The 17,944-nt window shown below is 35.8% G+C and overlaps 2 protein-coding genes across 5 annotated transcripts; one reads left to right on the forward strand and one right to left on the reverse strand.

Annotated features, from left to right (window-relative positions):
• Nucleotides 1-988: 988 nt before the first annotated feature.
• Nucleotides 989-5,557, reverse strand: LOC112785800 (lysM domain receptor-like kinase 4). 2 transcript variants are annotated; one of them, XM_072232185.1, is made up of 2 exons: nucleotides 5,333-5,557; nucleotides 989-2,889 (listed from the first exon to the last, which is right to left on the reverse strand). In XM_072232185.1, exon 2 carries the CDS (start codon nucleotides 2,780-2,782, stop codon nucleotides 1,100-1,102), a length of 1,683 nt encoding a protein of 560 aa, XP_072088286.1. In that variant the 5' UTR covers nucleotides 2,783-2,889; nucleotides 5,333-5,557; the 3' UTR covers nucleotides 989-1,099. The 2 variants fall into 2 exon arrangements, with proteins under 2 accessions (XP_072088286.1, XP_025685018.1); XM_025829233.3 differs by lacking the exon at nucleotides 5,333-5,557 and having other exon boundaries at nucleotides 989-4,827.
• A 233-nt stretch (nucleotides 5,558-5,790) lies between these two features.
• Nucleotides 5,791-15,250, forward strand: LOC112785810 (uncharacterized). 3 transcript variants are annotated; one of them, XM_072225441.1, is made up of 9 exons: nucleotides 5,791-6,654; nucleotides 7,370-8,003; nucleotides 9,187-9,296; nucleotides 9,873-9,979; nucleotides 10,794-10,898; nucleotides 11,231-13,172; nucleotides 13,209-13,618; nucleotides 13,768-13,975; nucleotides 14,382-15,250. In XM_072225441.1, exons 1-9 carry the CDS (start codon nucleotides 6,255-6,257, stop codon nucleotides 15,023-15,025), a joined length of 4,560 nt encoding a protein of 1,519 aa, XP_072081542.1. In that variant the 5' UTR covers nucleotides 5,791-6,254; the 3' UTR covers nucleotides 15,026-15,250. The 3 variants fall into 3 exon arrangements, with proteins under 3 accessions (XP_072081542.1, XP_025685022.1, XP_025685027.1); XM_025829242.3 differs by having other exon boundaries at nucleotides 5,793-6,045; nucleotides 6,176-6,654; nucleotides 11,231-13,618; XM_025829237.3 differs by having other exon boundaries at nucleotides 11,231-13,618.
• Nucleotides 15,251-17,944: the final 2,694 nt, after the last annotated feature.

A 17,944-nucleotide genomic window follows, 5' to 3' on the forward strand; every position in this document is an offset into this window, starting at 1 on the left:
TTAACTAGTCTAAAATCTTATGCATTTTAAACAGAAAACATTAACTTATAGTCTTATAATAACTAATAATACAAAATATTAAGGTTTATAATACTTAAATTTCACATAAGAATAGCGATCATCCATCACTAATACACAAAATATTAATTGTGTATAATGACCGGGCCGGTTTCGAGTGACCCGAACCATGGCCCGAACCCGAACCCAAAATAATGATCGGATCTATTTTTGAGACCCTTATCCGGCTCTAAACCCGATGAAATCACACAAATTAGCCTCTAAAGTGTCCGGACCCGGTGCCATGCACACCCCTAGTTTAAGTTATTTAAATATATAAATTAAATTGAATTACCGTATAACACTCTTTCTTATTTATTCATAATATATGATCATATAAAAATAATTTTTCATATTTCGGAAAAAATTGACATATGATGACAAAAGCAACTTAGGAGCTTAATGCCGTCTCAGTGAAGACAAAATTAAGTTAAAGGAATATTTAACTTATCCATGATGAGTTCACTAATAAATACAAGACAGACATATGGCCACAAAAAGAAAAAATAAATTAATAAGTTAAAATTAAAAAAAAAAGATTAATCAACAAGAGAGAGTAACTCATCATCAAAGTTAATGTGTGTGACAGAGAATAATTCAAAAACTAACGAGGTTAATGTCTTGTTGTGATACAAATACAATTGGAGATTGCACTTCTTCCACCACTAATATGTAAAATGGAATCTGCAGTTCTCTAATACCTCCAATGACTAAGTGTTAAACATGAGTCATTTTTGTTTCAAAGACAAAGATTGGTGACAAAACTGAAGGCCAATTGTTGTATAAGAAATAGAAAAGCTTTTCTTTAATTGTTTGATTTATGCTTAATCTTGCATTGAGATGTTCTTCTACAGAATTAAGTAATGATTATTAGCTGATAAAGCTGTATCAATGTTAATAATGAACAAGAATAGAAAAAAGCCTAAGAAGATGTGAAAACTTATACTCATTATGAACAAGATATTTTACATTTTACAATAAAGTTTCATCATTATTAGAAAGCTTAACCACGGATTTTTCTTGTGATGCTCTAGCTCTTTGATTAAACCATTTTTGAAAGGACTTTCATGATATCATCCATGGTTGGTCTATACATTGGATCATCTGCAACACAATCCTTTGCCAAGAAAGACAAACACAAAGCTTCTGGAAGATCATAATCCTTCAGATTAGGATCCATGAAACTCCTCAACCCTTCAAAACACCCACCTTCACTTGCTTCCCCCAACAAAAATCCAAGTGAATCTTTCGCTGTTTTCTCATCAAAATTGTCCCTTCCTGAGATCAACTCAAGCAACACAACCCCAAATGCAAAAATGTCAACTTTCTCAGAAACTGTCCTATTCAAGAGGTATTCTGGTGCCACCCATCCTTTAACAAGTTCTATACTATCATTATTTCTCTTTTTGGGTGTGGATTTTATAGCCAATGCTCTACCAACATCTGCTAGTTTCCCCCTCCATTTTGAAGTTATGAATATGTTTCTACTATTGACATTCATGTGAGCATATGAAGGGAAAGCACAGCAATGTAAATAGTAAAGACATGTTGCAATATCAAAAGCAATTTGTATCCTTTTGTACCAATTTAGATTATTGCATGGATCAGATAAACACTCCCTTAAGCAACCATTTTTAGGCAATTCAAAAATCAGATAAGACCATGATGGTGATGATGAAACTTTGCTCTCACTACCATAACAAACACCAAGCAATTCCACAATGTTAAAGTGGTTGATCTTAGAATGCAAATCAATTACCTGTCCTGTGTCTTCAAACCTCATCCTCTTTACCATCACCTCCTCAAGATTATTGAGTAATCCCTTATAGGCCAAATCACCAATCTTGTTTTCTTCACTGAAATTCTTGGTGGCCTTCTCAATCTCCTCTATGGTGTAGTTAACCAAGCAGTACTTAATTTCTGCAAGAAGATCCGGCGTCAGCCATGAAGCCGTGGAGCATCTTCTGCTGGTTTCCATATACATAGGAGAGCTTCCAGTTGTTGAGCATATCAGGTTGGTGGAGTTTGAATCACTGGAAGGGACAACAGCATCATTTTTCCATTTCTTCAAGCTCTTAACATATAATCCACTTGCAAGTAATGCTATGAGCAAACCAAATCCTATAAGAGGCCCTGCAATATATAAATCTGAACCTTGTGTGGTTTCTCCTGCCTCCACCACTGGTGTTGTTGGAAGAAAACCAGGAGGTGGAGAAGGTGAATCTTGAACATCAAAGATTTTGATTGGAACGTCCTTTATTGGAATCAAAACAGATGTTTTGGGGAAAATGGTTGCCCAATCTTTCAAGCCATTAGCTGCATAGAAATCATCACCTGAGACACCAAATTTCTTGGTCAATTTTCCCGGATCATCACCTAAAACTACAGGGTATGTGACAAGGTACTTAACCTTCATCATGCTACTGATGACATCATCAACACATGCACATCTAAGAGGGATCTTAATTTCAAAACCAGAATCTGGTTTATTCCCAAGTGGAACATTTTCCTCAGAAAGTGTTACTGGACTCAGCAATCCTTCAAACACTTGGCATGCAACATCATAGAATGTGGTGTTATGAGTGACTCTATAGGTGAAACTATTAAATTGATAAAATTGACCAATGCATGAGCAGTTAATAGGAACAAGAACCTCTTTACCTTCTTCTAATACATCAGAAGAAGATGTGAGGTTGTTTAGTTCAAGAATATCATGAGTTTGCATGTGGAACAATGCTGAGATATTTGAAATAGTTTGAAAGTTTTTGTTGGCTTTGTAAACCAAGAATGTTTTGCATGAATGGTTTGTTGAATTGCAAGTGTATCTTGATCCTGAGATTGTTTCATTTAAATTACAACTGTTAGGATCATAATATTGTTGAGCATAACATACACTAATGCTAATTAAGGAAACAAAACAAAGGTGAATCATGATTATTTTGGTGTCAACTAATGCAAATTAAAGGGAGGAATGAAAAGGAGGCAAGAACAAAAGAAAGAGAATTATGGGTCCAACATCAAAGTGATTATTTTGCTATGTCTTGTGCATAACAATGCATATAAACTAAGTAGGAGTAGATTCTATAGCAAAATTCCAAAAAAAGGTTTAGAGATCAGCATTTTTAATTATACACCTTTGACATCCTAAATTTTGTTCAATGTAAATTATATTTTCAAATAAAAAATGCTAAATATATCCTAAAAATTAGTTACTAAATCAGTTATTATATATTTATACATTTTAAATATATATTCTATATATTTAATCAATTTTGTAATTAGTTTTTCAGTATACATATTACATGACTATTTTTTAACAGTCAATAAAAAATTTGTAAATAAGATTAATTTGTAAATTTATTTTAAGTGTTAAAAAAATAATTTATATATCACTAAGGAGAAAAAGGACAAATAACCATAAAAAAATGTATTCTAAGTTTGTCAACATGGATTCATATATAGTCAAATGCATTATTTGGTTACTCTTAAGAAGCCGGCAGAAAACCAGAGACACATCAGAAGACAGAGATTGATGCACATATTACATATATTAAATAAATAATAAATAGAGTAATGTACTAATGTTGGTTAGTACGTTACTCCTTTCTATTTGTTTCGTACCAATGAGATACAATAAGCTCCAAAGAATGGACACGTTGAGGATTGTGATCAAGCCAATCAATAATGAATGATCAATGATTTGATTAAAATATGGGAAAGCAAAAACACCCTAATTTTACTACTTTGTTTAAGGTTTTCTATGATATTGTATTGCATCTGTTACATTTATATTATATTTTATAATATTCTATACAAATCAAGGTTCTGAAAACCGGACCAGTCATTGAACTATTTTAGTTACTGGTTTATTGGTTCAACCAAAAAAATCATTTTATAATACACTTAGATTCTATACAAATTCAATGAATAAAGTAACTGGTTCTAAACACTCTTCTACTGCATTTTTTTTACTTCAAAAGGGGATCATAAACAACTAGTTCTATGAATAAACAAACTACAATGATATGCAATGCCAAAAATAGGCCAATGATGAAATAAGAAAGGGTTTCTCTCTTCAATTCTATGTTCAAGCTTGTAGCAGACCAGAATCAACAGAGTAATACCGTTGAAATAGTCTTCCTTCTTAATTCTTATATACCTCAAAGAATTTCCTATAAAATGAAAATTGAACACAACACACAGCCTTAAAACAAAAACAAAACAACACTCAGAAATCAATCACCTCTTCCAAACATAGCCTTAAAACAAAACAGAACAACATTCAGAGTACGAGCATTGATCATAAAAAGTTGATTTCTGAAACAAAACAAAAACAGCAGAACAACATTCAAAGTTTGAGCATTGATCACAATTTTTTTTTTCTGAAACAAAACAAACACAGCAAAACCAGCAGAACAGCATTCAGAGTTTGAGCATTGATCACAAAAAATTGATTTCTGAAACAAAACAAACAATCAACAGAACAATGAAAACAGAATTTTTTTTCCTTCAGAAGAAGAAAACAATGAAAACATGAAGCATATAATAAATCAATGATCACCAATATCCAGCAATAATCTCAAAGACAACAATAAATACACAACAACAATTTAGCAAATAAACAAGAACAAGACCTAAATAGAAAATCCAACAAATTAAATCGCAGCAACCTAACAATTTAGCAAATTAAAACAACAGCAGCCCAACAATTTAGCAAATTATCAACTTAACAAATTCAAGAACAGAAAATCACAACAAAAACAAAAAAAAATAAAAATAACAGAAGAACAACAGAACAACAACACAAGAGCAATTAGCAAATTAACAAGTTCACAATAACAGTTAAAACTTACCAGAAGAACACTAATGAAAGTGGAATCATCATGCTAATATGTTTTCTGCAAAGATGCTATTTGTGCAGCTAAAATTTCCTAATTACTAAGATCCAATTATTCTAATTTCACATGCAATCGACTTACTAAGTTTCTAAAAGCTAGAAATTATAAAACCAGCCAGAAATATGGTTAAAGCATTTCATCAAACATGTTGAGTGCAGTAAAATTAGAACGAAATAAGATAATTCAAAGCTTAATATCAATGTGATAGAGAAGAGAACATAACTATTGTATACTTTAATTCAGTCGATGAAAAAATCCAAACCACTACCAAACCAAATAGTTACTTATTGTAATAGAAATCAGGAGTTGCAGAGTTTGAAGCAGAGTATTGGTGTTGTATTGAGTGTATTGTCTGGTGGCGGGTTTAGGGAACTCACGACGGCGACAAAAGAGAGCAGTTCGACGGCTAGTTGGAGCGCGCGGGTTGGTCGCAGAGTTTGAAGCAGAGCAACGTGGCTTCCAGACGAACGCGAATGCGAACTCGAACGGTGAACGGCGAGCGAACGCGAACGGTGAACGCCGAGAGAACGTGAACGGCGAAATATAAAATATCAATTAATTTTTATTCTACTAATATAAAATATTAAATACCACCTTTTGAATGAGAATAGAACTGTTAAAAATAAATTATATATCTTTGTGGATCTTTTTTAAAATACAATAAAATTAAAAAATATATTTTTTACTTTAAAATTTTATTTTTATCAATATTAAAAATTACTAGATAATTTAATATATTTAGTTAAATTATTTGATATAATATATAATTATATATCAATATTTTAAGCATCATTTTGAGATAAAATAAATAAATAAATTTGTTCATGTGATTTATGTGAGCAACCACCCTTTGTCCATCTTTTGAAGAGAAAGTGGATGACCATTGACGATGTAAGACTTTTACACCTATCAAAAATTCAAAATTAATCTAAACTCTCAAAAAGTCAAAAAGTCAAAAAAGTAAAATTACAAGTAATCGTTTTTCGGCGAATTTTCTTCTTAGCGTTGTCTCCGGCACCAACACCCCTTAACACCGCCATTTCCGTCAGAAGCGAAAAAAGAGAGAAAAGCTAGAAATTTTGAAGAACTAGTACTACTCTTTCTACTTTTTCCTCTTTGATTCTCTATCTTCTGCAAAATTCAACAACTATTACTCTTTTTTTTTTGCCCACAGAATTATTTTCTGTATTCCCTAATTTTGTTCCTAAAAACAATATTAGGTTTAAGTTTTTGTTGCTCAATGTTGTGGTCGTGGTGATCGTGGTTCCATTTCCGAGGTCAACTAGGGATACATTGTCCATGAAAACCGTTCCGACAACTCCAATCGCCAGGAACCGGAGGTCCGAGCGTCTCGAGAAGAAGACGCCGCCGCCGTCTTCAGCTGCTCCGGCGCCAGCGAGAGGGAGTTCCGATCTGAAGAAGGTCGAGAAGTCTGCCTCGGTAGTGCCGACTCCTTTGAGGAGATCTGGGAGGCTTTCCTCTTCTGGTTCTCCTTCCAAAGGCTCCAATTCGAAGAGCTTCGGGTCTTGTTCTACAGAGGAGAAACGGAAGTGTGTGAAGCGGTTGAGAGCTCAAGAAGAAGAAGAAGAAGAGATGGAGGAAGGTAGTGAGAAAGAGGAACGTGCAGGAAGCGATTCTAAGGTTAACAGGAAGAGATTGCATGCGCGTGTATATCGGGCTTCGTTAAAATCTAAAGGAGGTAAATGCAACGTAACTTCCTGTGTAGTGTTAATTCTTAATTAATCATCTAATTTTGAGCTATTAATTAAGGAAATTTTGCTATAATTTCTGGAATGGGTTATGAGTGTCACATTTAATAACGTTTTGGATGATTTAGGGAATAAATTGATGCTAATTTGCATATGTTAGACGAGTGAAATTGTTGCCAGAAAATCATTATAGGATTAAAGTGATGAGTGATGGTTGCTTTCTGTTACTAAAGGAATAAATTTATCACAGGACTCTTTGTAGGGCAATGCCATGACGGTTGTAACTTAGTAGCCCTTTGCTTAGATTTGGGTTTGTTTTTGTCTTCCTTCCTGAGTTTACAAAAGCAATGTTATTTTGTAAATGTAGTAGTTATGAATTATTTCAGATCAGTTCCTCCTTTATGCAAGCCATCGGAATTCTGTTGTGTATAATCACGGCCTTATATGGTATGATTGAAATAAGCCATCTATGTTATTACAGTGATTTAAGGATACCTTAACGGATAAATAATGGCCTCTCTTGTACTGTATTGTATTGTATTGTATTGTATTTACTGTTTAAGTGCTTCAATTTTTTGTTTGCTTATCATTTTCTTAATCAAAATTCAGATGATTAAGAATGCTGCTGACTGCTAAGTGAGCATGCCTGTTTTTAATATATTGTTATAGCATATATATTCAATTAATTTTTTATCTTGATGTCAGATTTTTGTGGGGAATCAAATAAGATGGATAAGTCAACTCAGGAAGGTGATAAGGATAGTGGTAACAAGATGGAAAATGATAGTGTAGTGCCATCTGGAGATGACAAAGCAAAAGAGATGATAGCCGAGTCTAGGTTTAGTGATCCTGTGGAAGACTTATTATTGGAAAATAATGTGGCTCCATCTGGTGCTACAACTGATGAGGCTAGGTTGGCATCTGAATCGAATCAGTCTGGTTGCCGTGGAGAGGAGACATCAGAGACAGTAGTGTCAAGGAATACGAAGAGATCCCAATCTAGGTTGAGTGGGCCTCCAGAAGGACTATCAGAAAAAAATGCATCTAGTGCAGCGCCTCAAAGTGCGGCTCAAAGTGATCACTCTGATTGCAATGGGAACGAGACATCACCGATAAGGAATTCTGTTTTCAATGAAAGTTTGATTCAGAAACGTGTTAGCCATGATAGGGGTGAAAATTTGATACCCTCAAAGAGAAAGGGGACCATGGTGGACATGCATTCAGATGTTTCTGCTACATCGGTTGATGATGAAAACTGCAACTTGGCTGTGGCTGCTGACCCTTCAAAGCTGTGTGGTAGTACTGGAGGGACCAATGGGCCATGCTCTAAAAGGATAAGGTAATTTTCTACTGCTATTCCTGAATTATTCTCACATTAGAATTTTGATTCTTTATTTGGGACTTTTGATAAACTTTGTGGTGCTGTTGTATTAGCTTCGAGTCTCCTTCTTTCTTGTAGAAAAGCTTTGCTTGTATATTATCGGAAGGCTTTGGCTAGCTTTTGTTATTCCCCTACTCCGAAATGCCTTTTCTATCTCAGTTCGAAATTCATGATTACGTGATGGAATTATATCAACGGCCAGTTTCGTTCCTCCTAGTGTGGCCAGCCACATTGATCATGGATGTATGCTGTAAGACATTTGACATAATTCATAAATCGGGGAACCAAATTGAACCCGTTAAAAATCTGACACACTAAAATGTACACATTGAAAATGTGATAGGCTAAAATGAATATAGGGAAATATAGGAACCAAAGACCTTATTAAGCCATAATTGTAGAATTATGATGAATGTTAGTTCAGAGAAAGATATGACTGGGAATGAATGCATTAGAGAGAAAGTTGGAGTTCCATTTATTTCAGAAATATGGTAGAATTAAATGGTTAGATTGTATGAGAAGATTTGTAGAATCTTTAAGAGGAACAGTAGATCAGATGAAGGGCATCCAGACAGGTAATCGTAGGAAAATAAAAATTATAGATAAAACCATAAAGAAAGTCTAGATTAAGTGGTTGTCTTTAGACATTGTTCATGCGTAGCTGACTCAATTTTTAGCAAAAGGTTTTGTTCTTGCTATTGTACATGTTGGTTTTGGGCGGTGTGAATGTTAATTACCAAAATGAAGAAATTAGAAACAAAAATGATGGAGCTTAAAGTTTTTCATTATCTAATAAATGATTGATCTTAAAGTTTAGCTGCATTTATTTAATATTGTGTCACATGGTATGGAGATATGACTACAATGTAGCTGAATATTTATTTACTTTGTATGATTTTGATAAGAAACAACCTAAGCTTGAGTTATATGTATAGATTGTATTGCTTGTAGGGGATGACCCACCCTCCACAATACATTTGATATCATACATAAGATAATTTGCAAATAAAATTAATCTTTTGGGTGAACTAAAATTATGTTGATAAAGTGGTATGTGAAAAGAAAATGTGTAGCCTGTGTACATAGTTCTTGGGTAGTTGAATTTTTCTTGTGTCTGAGTGCCATTGAGCTGGATTTTTAGGCGGATCTCTTTATCAGATGTGCAAAGCGATCAAAGGAAATTGATCAGTAACGTTGACCAGCTTTCTCCAGGAGTTGATGGTGTAAGGCTATCTTCTCGAGACAAGGAAGGTTAGTTCACTCCATTTTTAGTGAGTATTTTACGACCTTCATAGTTTAATGAGGGTGACAAAATAGCATCAGTATTGTAGCTTGAGGTTTCTATGATAGCTTTTGATTCTATTCTAGTTCAACTGGTTGTGTTAAGTTGCTTGAATTCCCTCTCCCTTTCCTTCTCTCCACCCCCTTTCTCTCATTTTCGTTAAATCTGGCCACCTATGTTTCAAGAGGCACCCACCTTGCCTTACTGTTTCGAGGTGAAGAGCTTTTCATTTTATTTTATTTTTTTAAAGAAAAAATTTAAGGGAGTTTTAGAACAACAGTTGAGTTGTTTCCATGTGAACTCAAGCTTTAGAATCAGCCAACCACTGATCCTTGTATCAGATTAGGCTGCCTGCATTACACCCTTTGGGGTGCAGTCCTTCCGCAGACCTTGTGTAATGCAGGATGCTTTGCAGCGGGATGCCTTTTTTTTTGTTGGGGGAAGGGGGGTATCATTCTCAATGTGAATTGTGACCTTTGCCTATACTGTAATTATTCCTCATTAATGCATTTCTGACCCTATCAATTTGCTTTATCAAATGGCAGGCAAATCTCAAGGTAATGATGCTGAATATATAAGGAAACAACAGAGGTGCTTAATACTTCTACTGAAGCCGGAGATAGCAAAGCTTTGTGAACTTCTTCTTTTACCAGTATGCAGCTCATTTTCTATCTGTTAATTTTTGCTTGCTGTGTGTTTGTGCAGCTCTCCTTTATCGCCGATAAGATCAGTTTGTTTACCACACTGTTTTGCTGTTGGTGTAATGTGATTTCTGAGATATTTTATAGAAACGTTGATAGTTAAAGTAATATTATAATGTAGAAGTATTCTATGAAAACAGTTTTATAACGTAGAATTTTTCCATATGTCGAGACATATTACTAAACAAACCATACTTTGTAAAATATTCTGAAATATGTGATTTGACGCTTAGTTATGTAGAAATAAATTCTATTCATTGAACTGGAATATTGAAGTCTAAGGTTGAAGGGCAGGATCCCTGTTATGTTGAAGAAAGCTCTTGAAGGAATCTATTATTTTGGCTGTTATTCAACTTGCAGCGCTTTGCATAGTGTTAATAATGATGAAGAAGAAATAACTATTAAGGGTTTTAATATTAGCAGGAAGGAAATTCCGTGTTACTGTAATTGGACAGAAGATAGTAGTAAATGACTTCTGTGTGCAAGAAATGAAAGAAAAAAGGTGGTGAGATAGTCAAGTTTTCGATCTAATTGTAGATTGTTTTTTTAGACCCATTTATTTGTCCTTAGAAATTAATTATCTCATCAAATTTATTATATTTTATTTTTAAATTAAACTTTGGAAGTGATCTTTCAAAGTTGTACACTATCACTCACTAGCTTCATGATATTCTACTTGAAAAAAGGTTGATCTTGTATATGTCTATTTCAGTCGATTATTAGTTTGGAATTAACTGTATCTTTGACATATTTTTTTTAATTCAGGACGATGTCAAGAAAATGGCTGATTCTTGTCTTCAATATGTTCTGAACAATCGTCAAATCTGTACAAAACCAGTCTCAATATTGCAGGCCTTTCAATTATCTTTGGTCAGTATATTATCTTGAGTTTCCTTCTGTTGCATTCTTAATTTACGGTTTTCGGTTTAGGGTCATGTTATTTTGCAGCTTTTATTTCTCTTTCCTTCGTCTCCTGCTTCCCATTTGTTTTCTGTGATAACTCATTGTCCTTTATAAGAAAGAGAACTAGTGTGTCTAATGTATTCTGTTTTTGCAATATATCAAATAATCCCATTTAGTTTTCAGGGTTTCCAAATCTTTCAATTATAAGCGTGTTACTCTGTTGGTTGCAGTTAGTACATATAACATTTTTTGTATAGTAATTGATACATATAACTTTTTTTTTATACTGAAAATTTCAGTGTTGGACTGCTGCTTCTTTGCTAAAGCATAAACTTGATTTTGAAGCTTCCATCAAGCTTGCAAAGCAGCATTTGAATTTCACCTGTAAGAAAGAAATGGTGGATGAAATTTATTCAATGCTGTTGGGACTGAGAGAAGAGATTTTATCCCACATTTGTGGCATCATTGATTCTTCAAAAGCTCCTGAATCATCAAACCGGGTTTATTCCTATAGTGAAGTGGCACCGGTAGTTGATTCAGCCAACAAAGATACTCCGGAAAGTACTAAAGAAATTCCAGAGTGTGAAAACCAGGAGGGGAACATACATCTGATGCTACAGGAAGAAAAACAAAAGCTTAAAGCAGCTATGGAGAAAGAGAAGACTGAATTTGAGAGAAGGGTTAAACTCCAGTGGGCAGCTATTCGATGTTGTTCTCCTAATGATGTGACGAGGAGCGAAAAACTCAAGCTTTTCACTAGTGAGTATGAAAAAAGAGTACGAGAACTAAACCGGCAGCATGAAATTCGTCTCAAGGATCTTGAGGCCAAACAATTAAAATCATTGCAGAAACCCAATATAGTTGAAGCCATATCAAGGCCAGGATCCGAGGTTGGATTATCTAAGTCTCCTGACAATTCTGTTGCATTCCCAGCAGATACTCTCTCTAAGCCTTGGAATTCTAGAGAACAATGTTCTGGTGGAGCCACAAGCGCAGAAGATGAAGCACAAGGGAGTGAAAAAGTTAGTTGTGAATCTCGTAATGGAGAGATATGTGATCAGGAAACATCAGATGTTCCCAATGGAGAGGCAGCTCTTTCTATGTGTAAATTCAGCAATCTGAATGATGATCAAGATGAAGTTCCTCCTTCCTTGAATTCACAATCATCTTCAGAGCATGTCCCATGTTTACCTACCACTAGTATGGTAAATTGTAAGGAAGCTACAGTAGCTGATGAGAGCAATGTTTCAATAAATGTGGAGACTCCAAATTTGCCTTCATCTGATGAAGGAATTGCTTCTTTGAATTTAAGATCACCTCAAAACCATGCCTATAGTCTAAATGAATTGTGTTTGCAAAGTTCTGAGAAATCTGCACAAACTTGCAAGGCTGTTGAAGGCAATGGTTCAAACAATGCTGTGTCTCAGAATTCACGTTTAACTGACGAGAGAATTGCTGCTGGCACCACAGTAGGTGTCCCAGATAGAGAAGCACATGTGGACATGCTCGGGACTGTCAGTGACAGTCATTGTCCAGAAAATATTACTGCTGTGAATCCCTCTTCATCCATGCAGCAAATACCCGATGGTGTTGTCAATGTCTTGGATTTAGAAGAGTTGTATAGACCATGTGTAACTGATGGTAATGCTATTACTATCTTAAATCAACCTTCGTCAGAGAAACAAAATCATGATGGACTCTCATCATCAACTATACCTGCTGGAGAAATTACAATTGAAGTACCCGAAACTGCTTTAGAGGCCTCAATAGTTGTATCAGATAGGGAATTGTCTGTGGAAATTCTTTCGTCACCCCTGAATCAAACATCTGTTGGAGCTTTCGGTCAAAGCAATACAACTCCCCTTCCAACCACACCCTCTTTACCACAACAAATTCCTGATGCAATATTGCCCTGCATGCCTGATGGACAAATTTCAGCAGAATTGTCGGAAACTAACCATGAGGTGGCTGAATGTCAGTTGACAGAAACAGTCAATACAAGTACCACATCAGACCAGCAGGAAGGAGTGGTAACCATGACAGAGAACACTTCGGTCCAGGAGACTGCAATATCTAGACCTGTTGATATCACGGAGCCTCTGGAACAATCGCAGCCAACATCATCTGTACAGTCCCTACCAGACACTGATAGAGCGAGAGAAGTGCAGAACTCTTTGGTGTCTGGTCCAGTTGATATTGTACTAGATAATCAATCCGATAATTCTTCACAGGTTCTTGAGCCTCAAGAGCAGGTGCAGCAGTTACCTGCTCTTGAGCTACTTCCTTCCAACCAGGATCTGTCTCACTTGCCTTTGGCAGCGGGAGTCGAACATCAGCAAACTAATGGAGATACTGTCCACAGCCATCATCTTGAGTCATCAAGTGAAGTTTCAAATGAAGCTGTAGGGCAGCAATCCTCTACTTCGGAACTTGTTTCACACTCACATCACGATGTGCAAACAGCCTCGAATCTGGGCCTTGTTTCATCTATACCTGGTGGAGTGAGAGCACAATCTTCAGACTCAAGAAACTTATCCACATCCTCAGGGGTCAATACTCTTCACATTCAAACTGCGGGCACATCAGCTTCTGGGATTGTTCCACCTATAAGCCGTGATCCACTTAAAAATGAATTGGACAGAATACGTAGACTTGGAGAGAAAAATATGAAGAATCATGAAGATGCGGTTAGCTTCTGGTTTACATATTGATTTGATTATGTTATTATACCTTAATTTACATTTTTCATCCCCCCCCCCCCCAACCAAAAAAAAAAAAAAACACCAACGAAAACGAAACAAAATAAATAACTGTTTTTATTATAATGTTGGAACAGAAATTGCAGTTGAATTCTGATTATGAGAAGGAATTAGCAGAACTTCGCAGGAAGTATGAAGTTAAATTTCGTGACGCCGAGGTTGTGTTTCAGCAACAAAAGATGGAGCTGGATACATACTATAAAACAGTTCTTCTAAATCAAGCCTTGGCTGAGGCTTTTAGGATTAAAAATCATAGCGCATCTGGTAAATCAGGAATGCAGAAAGGTATATTTGTTTTCTTTATATCTAAAAAAATATGTTCCATACTACTGACTGAGCATATGATTAGAAAACCCATCTTCTTTTCCTTCCAATTATCCTGACCGTAGTAGAGGCATGACTGATTGCATTTAGATTTATATGGAGAGTAATAACGGATAAAACATTGTGCTCCTTTTTTTCCATGTTTCTTCAAACTTCGGTAACATCAAGGGAAATGATAGCTTTTTTCATATTCTAGTTATCTACAGTATCAAGGGAAACGATAGCTTTTTTCATATGTAATTATTTGCTTCAGTATCTGATCGTGTTTATGATACATTTATCTAATCTTTTTTCATATTCTAGTTATCTACAGCTATCCGAGCCACTCTTTGTATTTGTTTTTTTCTAACAACTGTCTTAATGTCAGATGCAAGTTTTACGCAGCAGTTACTTCAGTTTATAACACAGCGATCTGCTTCTCGGCCCCCTCAGGTTGGTTCGCCTTCCCGTGGTCCTATCGGCAGATCTCACGCTGTGGCCCCCCCGCCTCCACGGCTCGCATACAATACAACTGGAGTTTTCTCCAGCGTTCCTGCAAGATCACCTCATCCCCACCCCATGCCTTCACCCTCAGTAAATTTTGAAGCTAGTGGAGAAATCCGTGCTCCCGCACCACATCTGCAGCCTTATCGACCTTCAACACCTGTGCCTGCTTCTGGTACTGGTACAGGTACAGTTCCACCTGGGATGCCAACTCACCCTGCATTGGGTAACATTTCTTTAAATCCTGTGTCACTTCCTTCCCAGCCACCATTGCAGTTGCCGAGGCACCATCAGCCTGATCCTCATAGGGGTCTTTCGCCTGTGACTTCAGGTGGGTTACCCCCTGCTAACTTATCTGCTAACAATCAATCTGATAAGAATGCGCCGAATATTTTGCCTCGTCTGTCACAATTGGCTTCGCTGGACCTAATGACGAGGTTAGGCAGCGGCAGTAACAGACGACCACCCAATGCATCCGTTCAAGCTACATCATCAGATGTAGTGTGTCTATCGGATGATGATGAATGATGATCAGTTCCATCGTTGATTCCTTTTTTAATTTTTTACCCTAACACTAGGGCCTAGGACATTAAATTGCAACCTTTCTTCCCCTACTAGAGGGGGCTTTCTGAGGTCTGACATGAGTTTAGAAGGGCAGATATTATGATGTTGTTGGAGCCACGGTAGTGTGTTTCTGGATATTCTTGTAATGTAAAATGTAAATATATGTAATGCAGTTAATTGTTTGTCTTCTCTGTATTGACTATTGGAGCTAACTGTTTTATTATTTTGGCGATCATGATTCGTTAGTTGGGTTCATAAGCTAAACTTCTCTAAATTGATTAAGAACATGATATATTATTATCCACACAATCAGAGAAAAATAGTGGCAGAATGGTGCTACAATATGGCGGTTTTTAACTCAAATAGTGGCTTTTTAGAAGGGGGTTCAGGTCAAGTGGGGGCCATTAGGGATAGTGGCATTTTTAAACCAAATAGATGAAACAAGTAGATGGAGACACACTTAGGTGTGATTTTAATCGTGTATTTTTATACTTCCCTTTTTAATATTTTCTTTCGACATCTCTATGAGAAATTATGTGTGGTGATGCAAATGTTGAAGTCAAATATAACAAAATTGTCCATTATAACTAACACACTAGCTAGTTGTTTCACTATTATGGCATCCACCAGATCAAATTAAAGCAAGACAAAATCATGATAACAATATACATGTAACAGCTGTATGGTCAAAGGTTATGATCACATGATTTTGGTTGGTTGGTTTAGTCTATAGTCTACACTTATACTTTTAAACTGTATTTTTAAATGCTTGTTTTCTAGTAGATATTTAGTCTCCACACACCACCAAACTCAACTATGGAACAACAAAAGAATTAAAGAAATTAAGTACTAAAATAAATTACAATACCTCTTTTTTTGATCTGTAGTTATGTTAATACAAAAGTTTGTCTGGTCATGTATAATGAACTATGAATTAATTAATTATGTTAATCTAATCTCTCTTAAATCATAAAATTATGTTATTGCTCTAGTTTCCACTTGTGTATTTCCCCCAAAGAAGGGGCCCTTTGTAAAGAGAGAGTTGAATGGCTATATTCTCTTTAATAGAAGCAAAAGTGAACATGAACACTGAGAACCTCAGATACATATATAGTGGCTATCCCTTTTGCATTTTAAGTACTAAAACAACCTCATCATGATTCCTTTTGGTGTTGAATCCCTTTTTTTCGTAGCTCTAAATTAAATTTGCCATACTTTTGGTGGAAAGTCAACAGACAAGCCATGAAAATAAATGTCTTTTCTTTTTCTTCTTTTTATGTTTTTGTTTTTCTCAAATCTATTGAAGGAATATTCGCTCATTTTAACTAGAATCATCCTTGATTTCTTTTTTTTTTTTCAAGGTGCTCATAATACATACACAAGTTATAAAACTTGTATGGATTAAACCTTTTTCATATTTCTTCAAACAAACCAATAGAGATAGAATCAAAACATTCTCTAAATGCCTCTCTACATATTCTTCAATGTGTCGACTATTCATACAATGTGATAATTATCTGCTTTCGAAAAAAAATCAAAGAACTTTTTAAAAATTCTACAAGAGTTAATTGTTCTTTCTTCTCTAATAGATTATCAAAATTGCATCTGAGTTTAAATCCTATTAGGAGATCTACTAAAGATTAAAAATTGCTAAAGAAAGAAATTATTTTTGTTATTAATAGATGTTAGGATTTGGTTGAATTAGTCCTACATTGCTTAGGATAGCAAATGGAGTGGGTGGCCTAGGCTATAAATATGAGGCTAAGTTCTTCATTTGTTTTTGCACCAGTCAGAAACACTTTAAGCTTGTATCTGATTTTTCTTTTCCTCTGTACTCTTTGATTAGAGAGTGTTGTGAGGTGTAGTTAGATATTTGCTTTGAAAGAGTGTGGGTGTACTGGGGTGCCGGTGAGAGAAAGAAGTCTATGTGTTGTAACAATTTTCACATAGTGATATTCTCTGGTTGTCATTTGACAACGGCCGTGGTTTTTTCTCCGGTAATTGGAGTTTCCACGTTAAATTCTTGTGTTGTGATTGTGTCTATTTTATTTCTCTGTCAAAGGTGTTTTCTCAAGGGGGAATTGTGTCTTATTCCCAACAAGTGGTATCAGAGCTTCGGTTCGGTGGGATTTATTCTTAGTATGCTCTGTGGTTGCAGCCTAGTCTAATCTCTTTGGTTGCTGTTGTTGTTGCTGGAAGGCAGTGTGACTCTGTGAGAGTGCAGTTTGAAAAAGGTTCTGGCTAAGGAAAGACTTGGTATTTAAGTGTGTCCATTGTGACCCACCTCTCTTTCCTGGGGACCCTTCCTAGTGCACGGTCTACAGTTGAGTTATAATATTCCAGTATACGGTTGCAACAATGTCAGGATATTCAAGTGCTGTGAAGCTTGAAATAGAGAAATTTGATGGAAGAATCAATTTTGGCTTGTGGCAAGTACAAGTCAAGGATGTGTTGATACAATCAGGTTTGCACAAGGCGTTGAAGGAGAAGATCTCTGGTTGCTCTCTCTATGAGAGAAGATGATGTTCTCTAGAAGACAAGAAGTATCCTCATGGTATTACCGCACTGCCATGGATAAGGATGAGTTGTGGCAATCAGGTCCACAATTGCACACGGGCATTGGTTGGCGTTGAGATGCAAGGTGTGTGGCGGAGTTAGGTCGATGGCTGAAGAACTTCCAGGAAAAGCCAATTTGGAAGTTGCACCATGAATTTTCAGCAAGGTTTCGATCTGTACCAAGGCGAAATTCTTGGAGTGGTCTAATTCCAAGTGAGTATACTTTCATGGTGGAGTATGATAGTTCTCTGAACTATGATTGTCGGTATAGACAATGGCAGCAAAGAATTGTCGGTGTTGACAATGGAAGCTGAAGATGTGTGACTA

Source organism: Arachis hypogaea, chromosome 3 (genome assembly GCF_003086295.3).
Source record: "Arachis hypogaea cultivar Tifrunner chromosome 3, arahy.Tifrunner.gnm2.J5K5, whole genome shotgun sequence".
In the NCBI taxonomy this organism is placed as follows: Eukaryota; Viridiplantae; Streptophyta; class Magnoliopsida; order Fabales; family Fabaceae; genus Arachis; species Arachis hypogaea.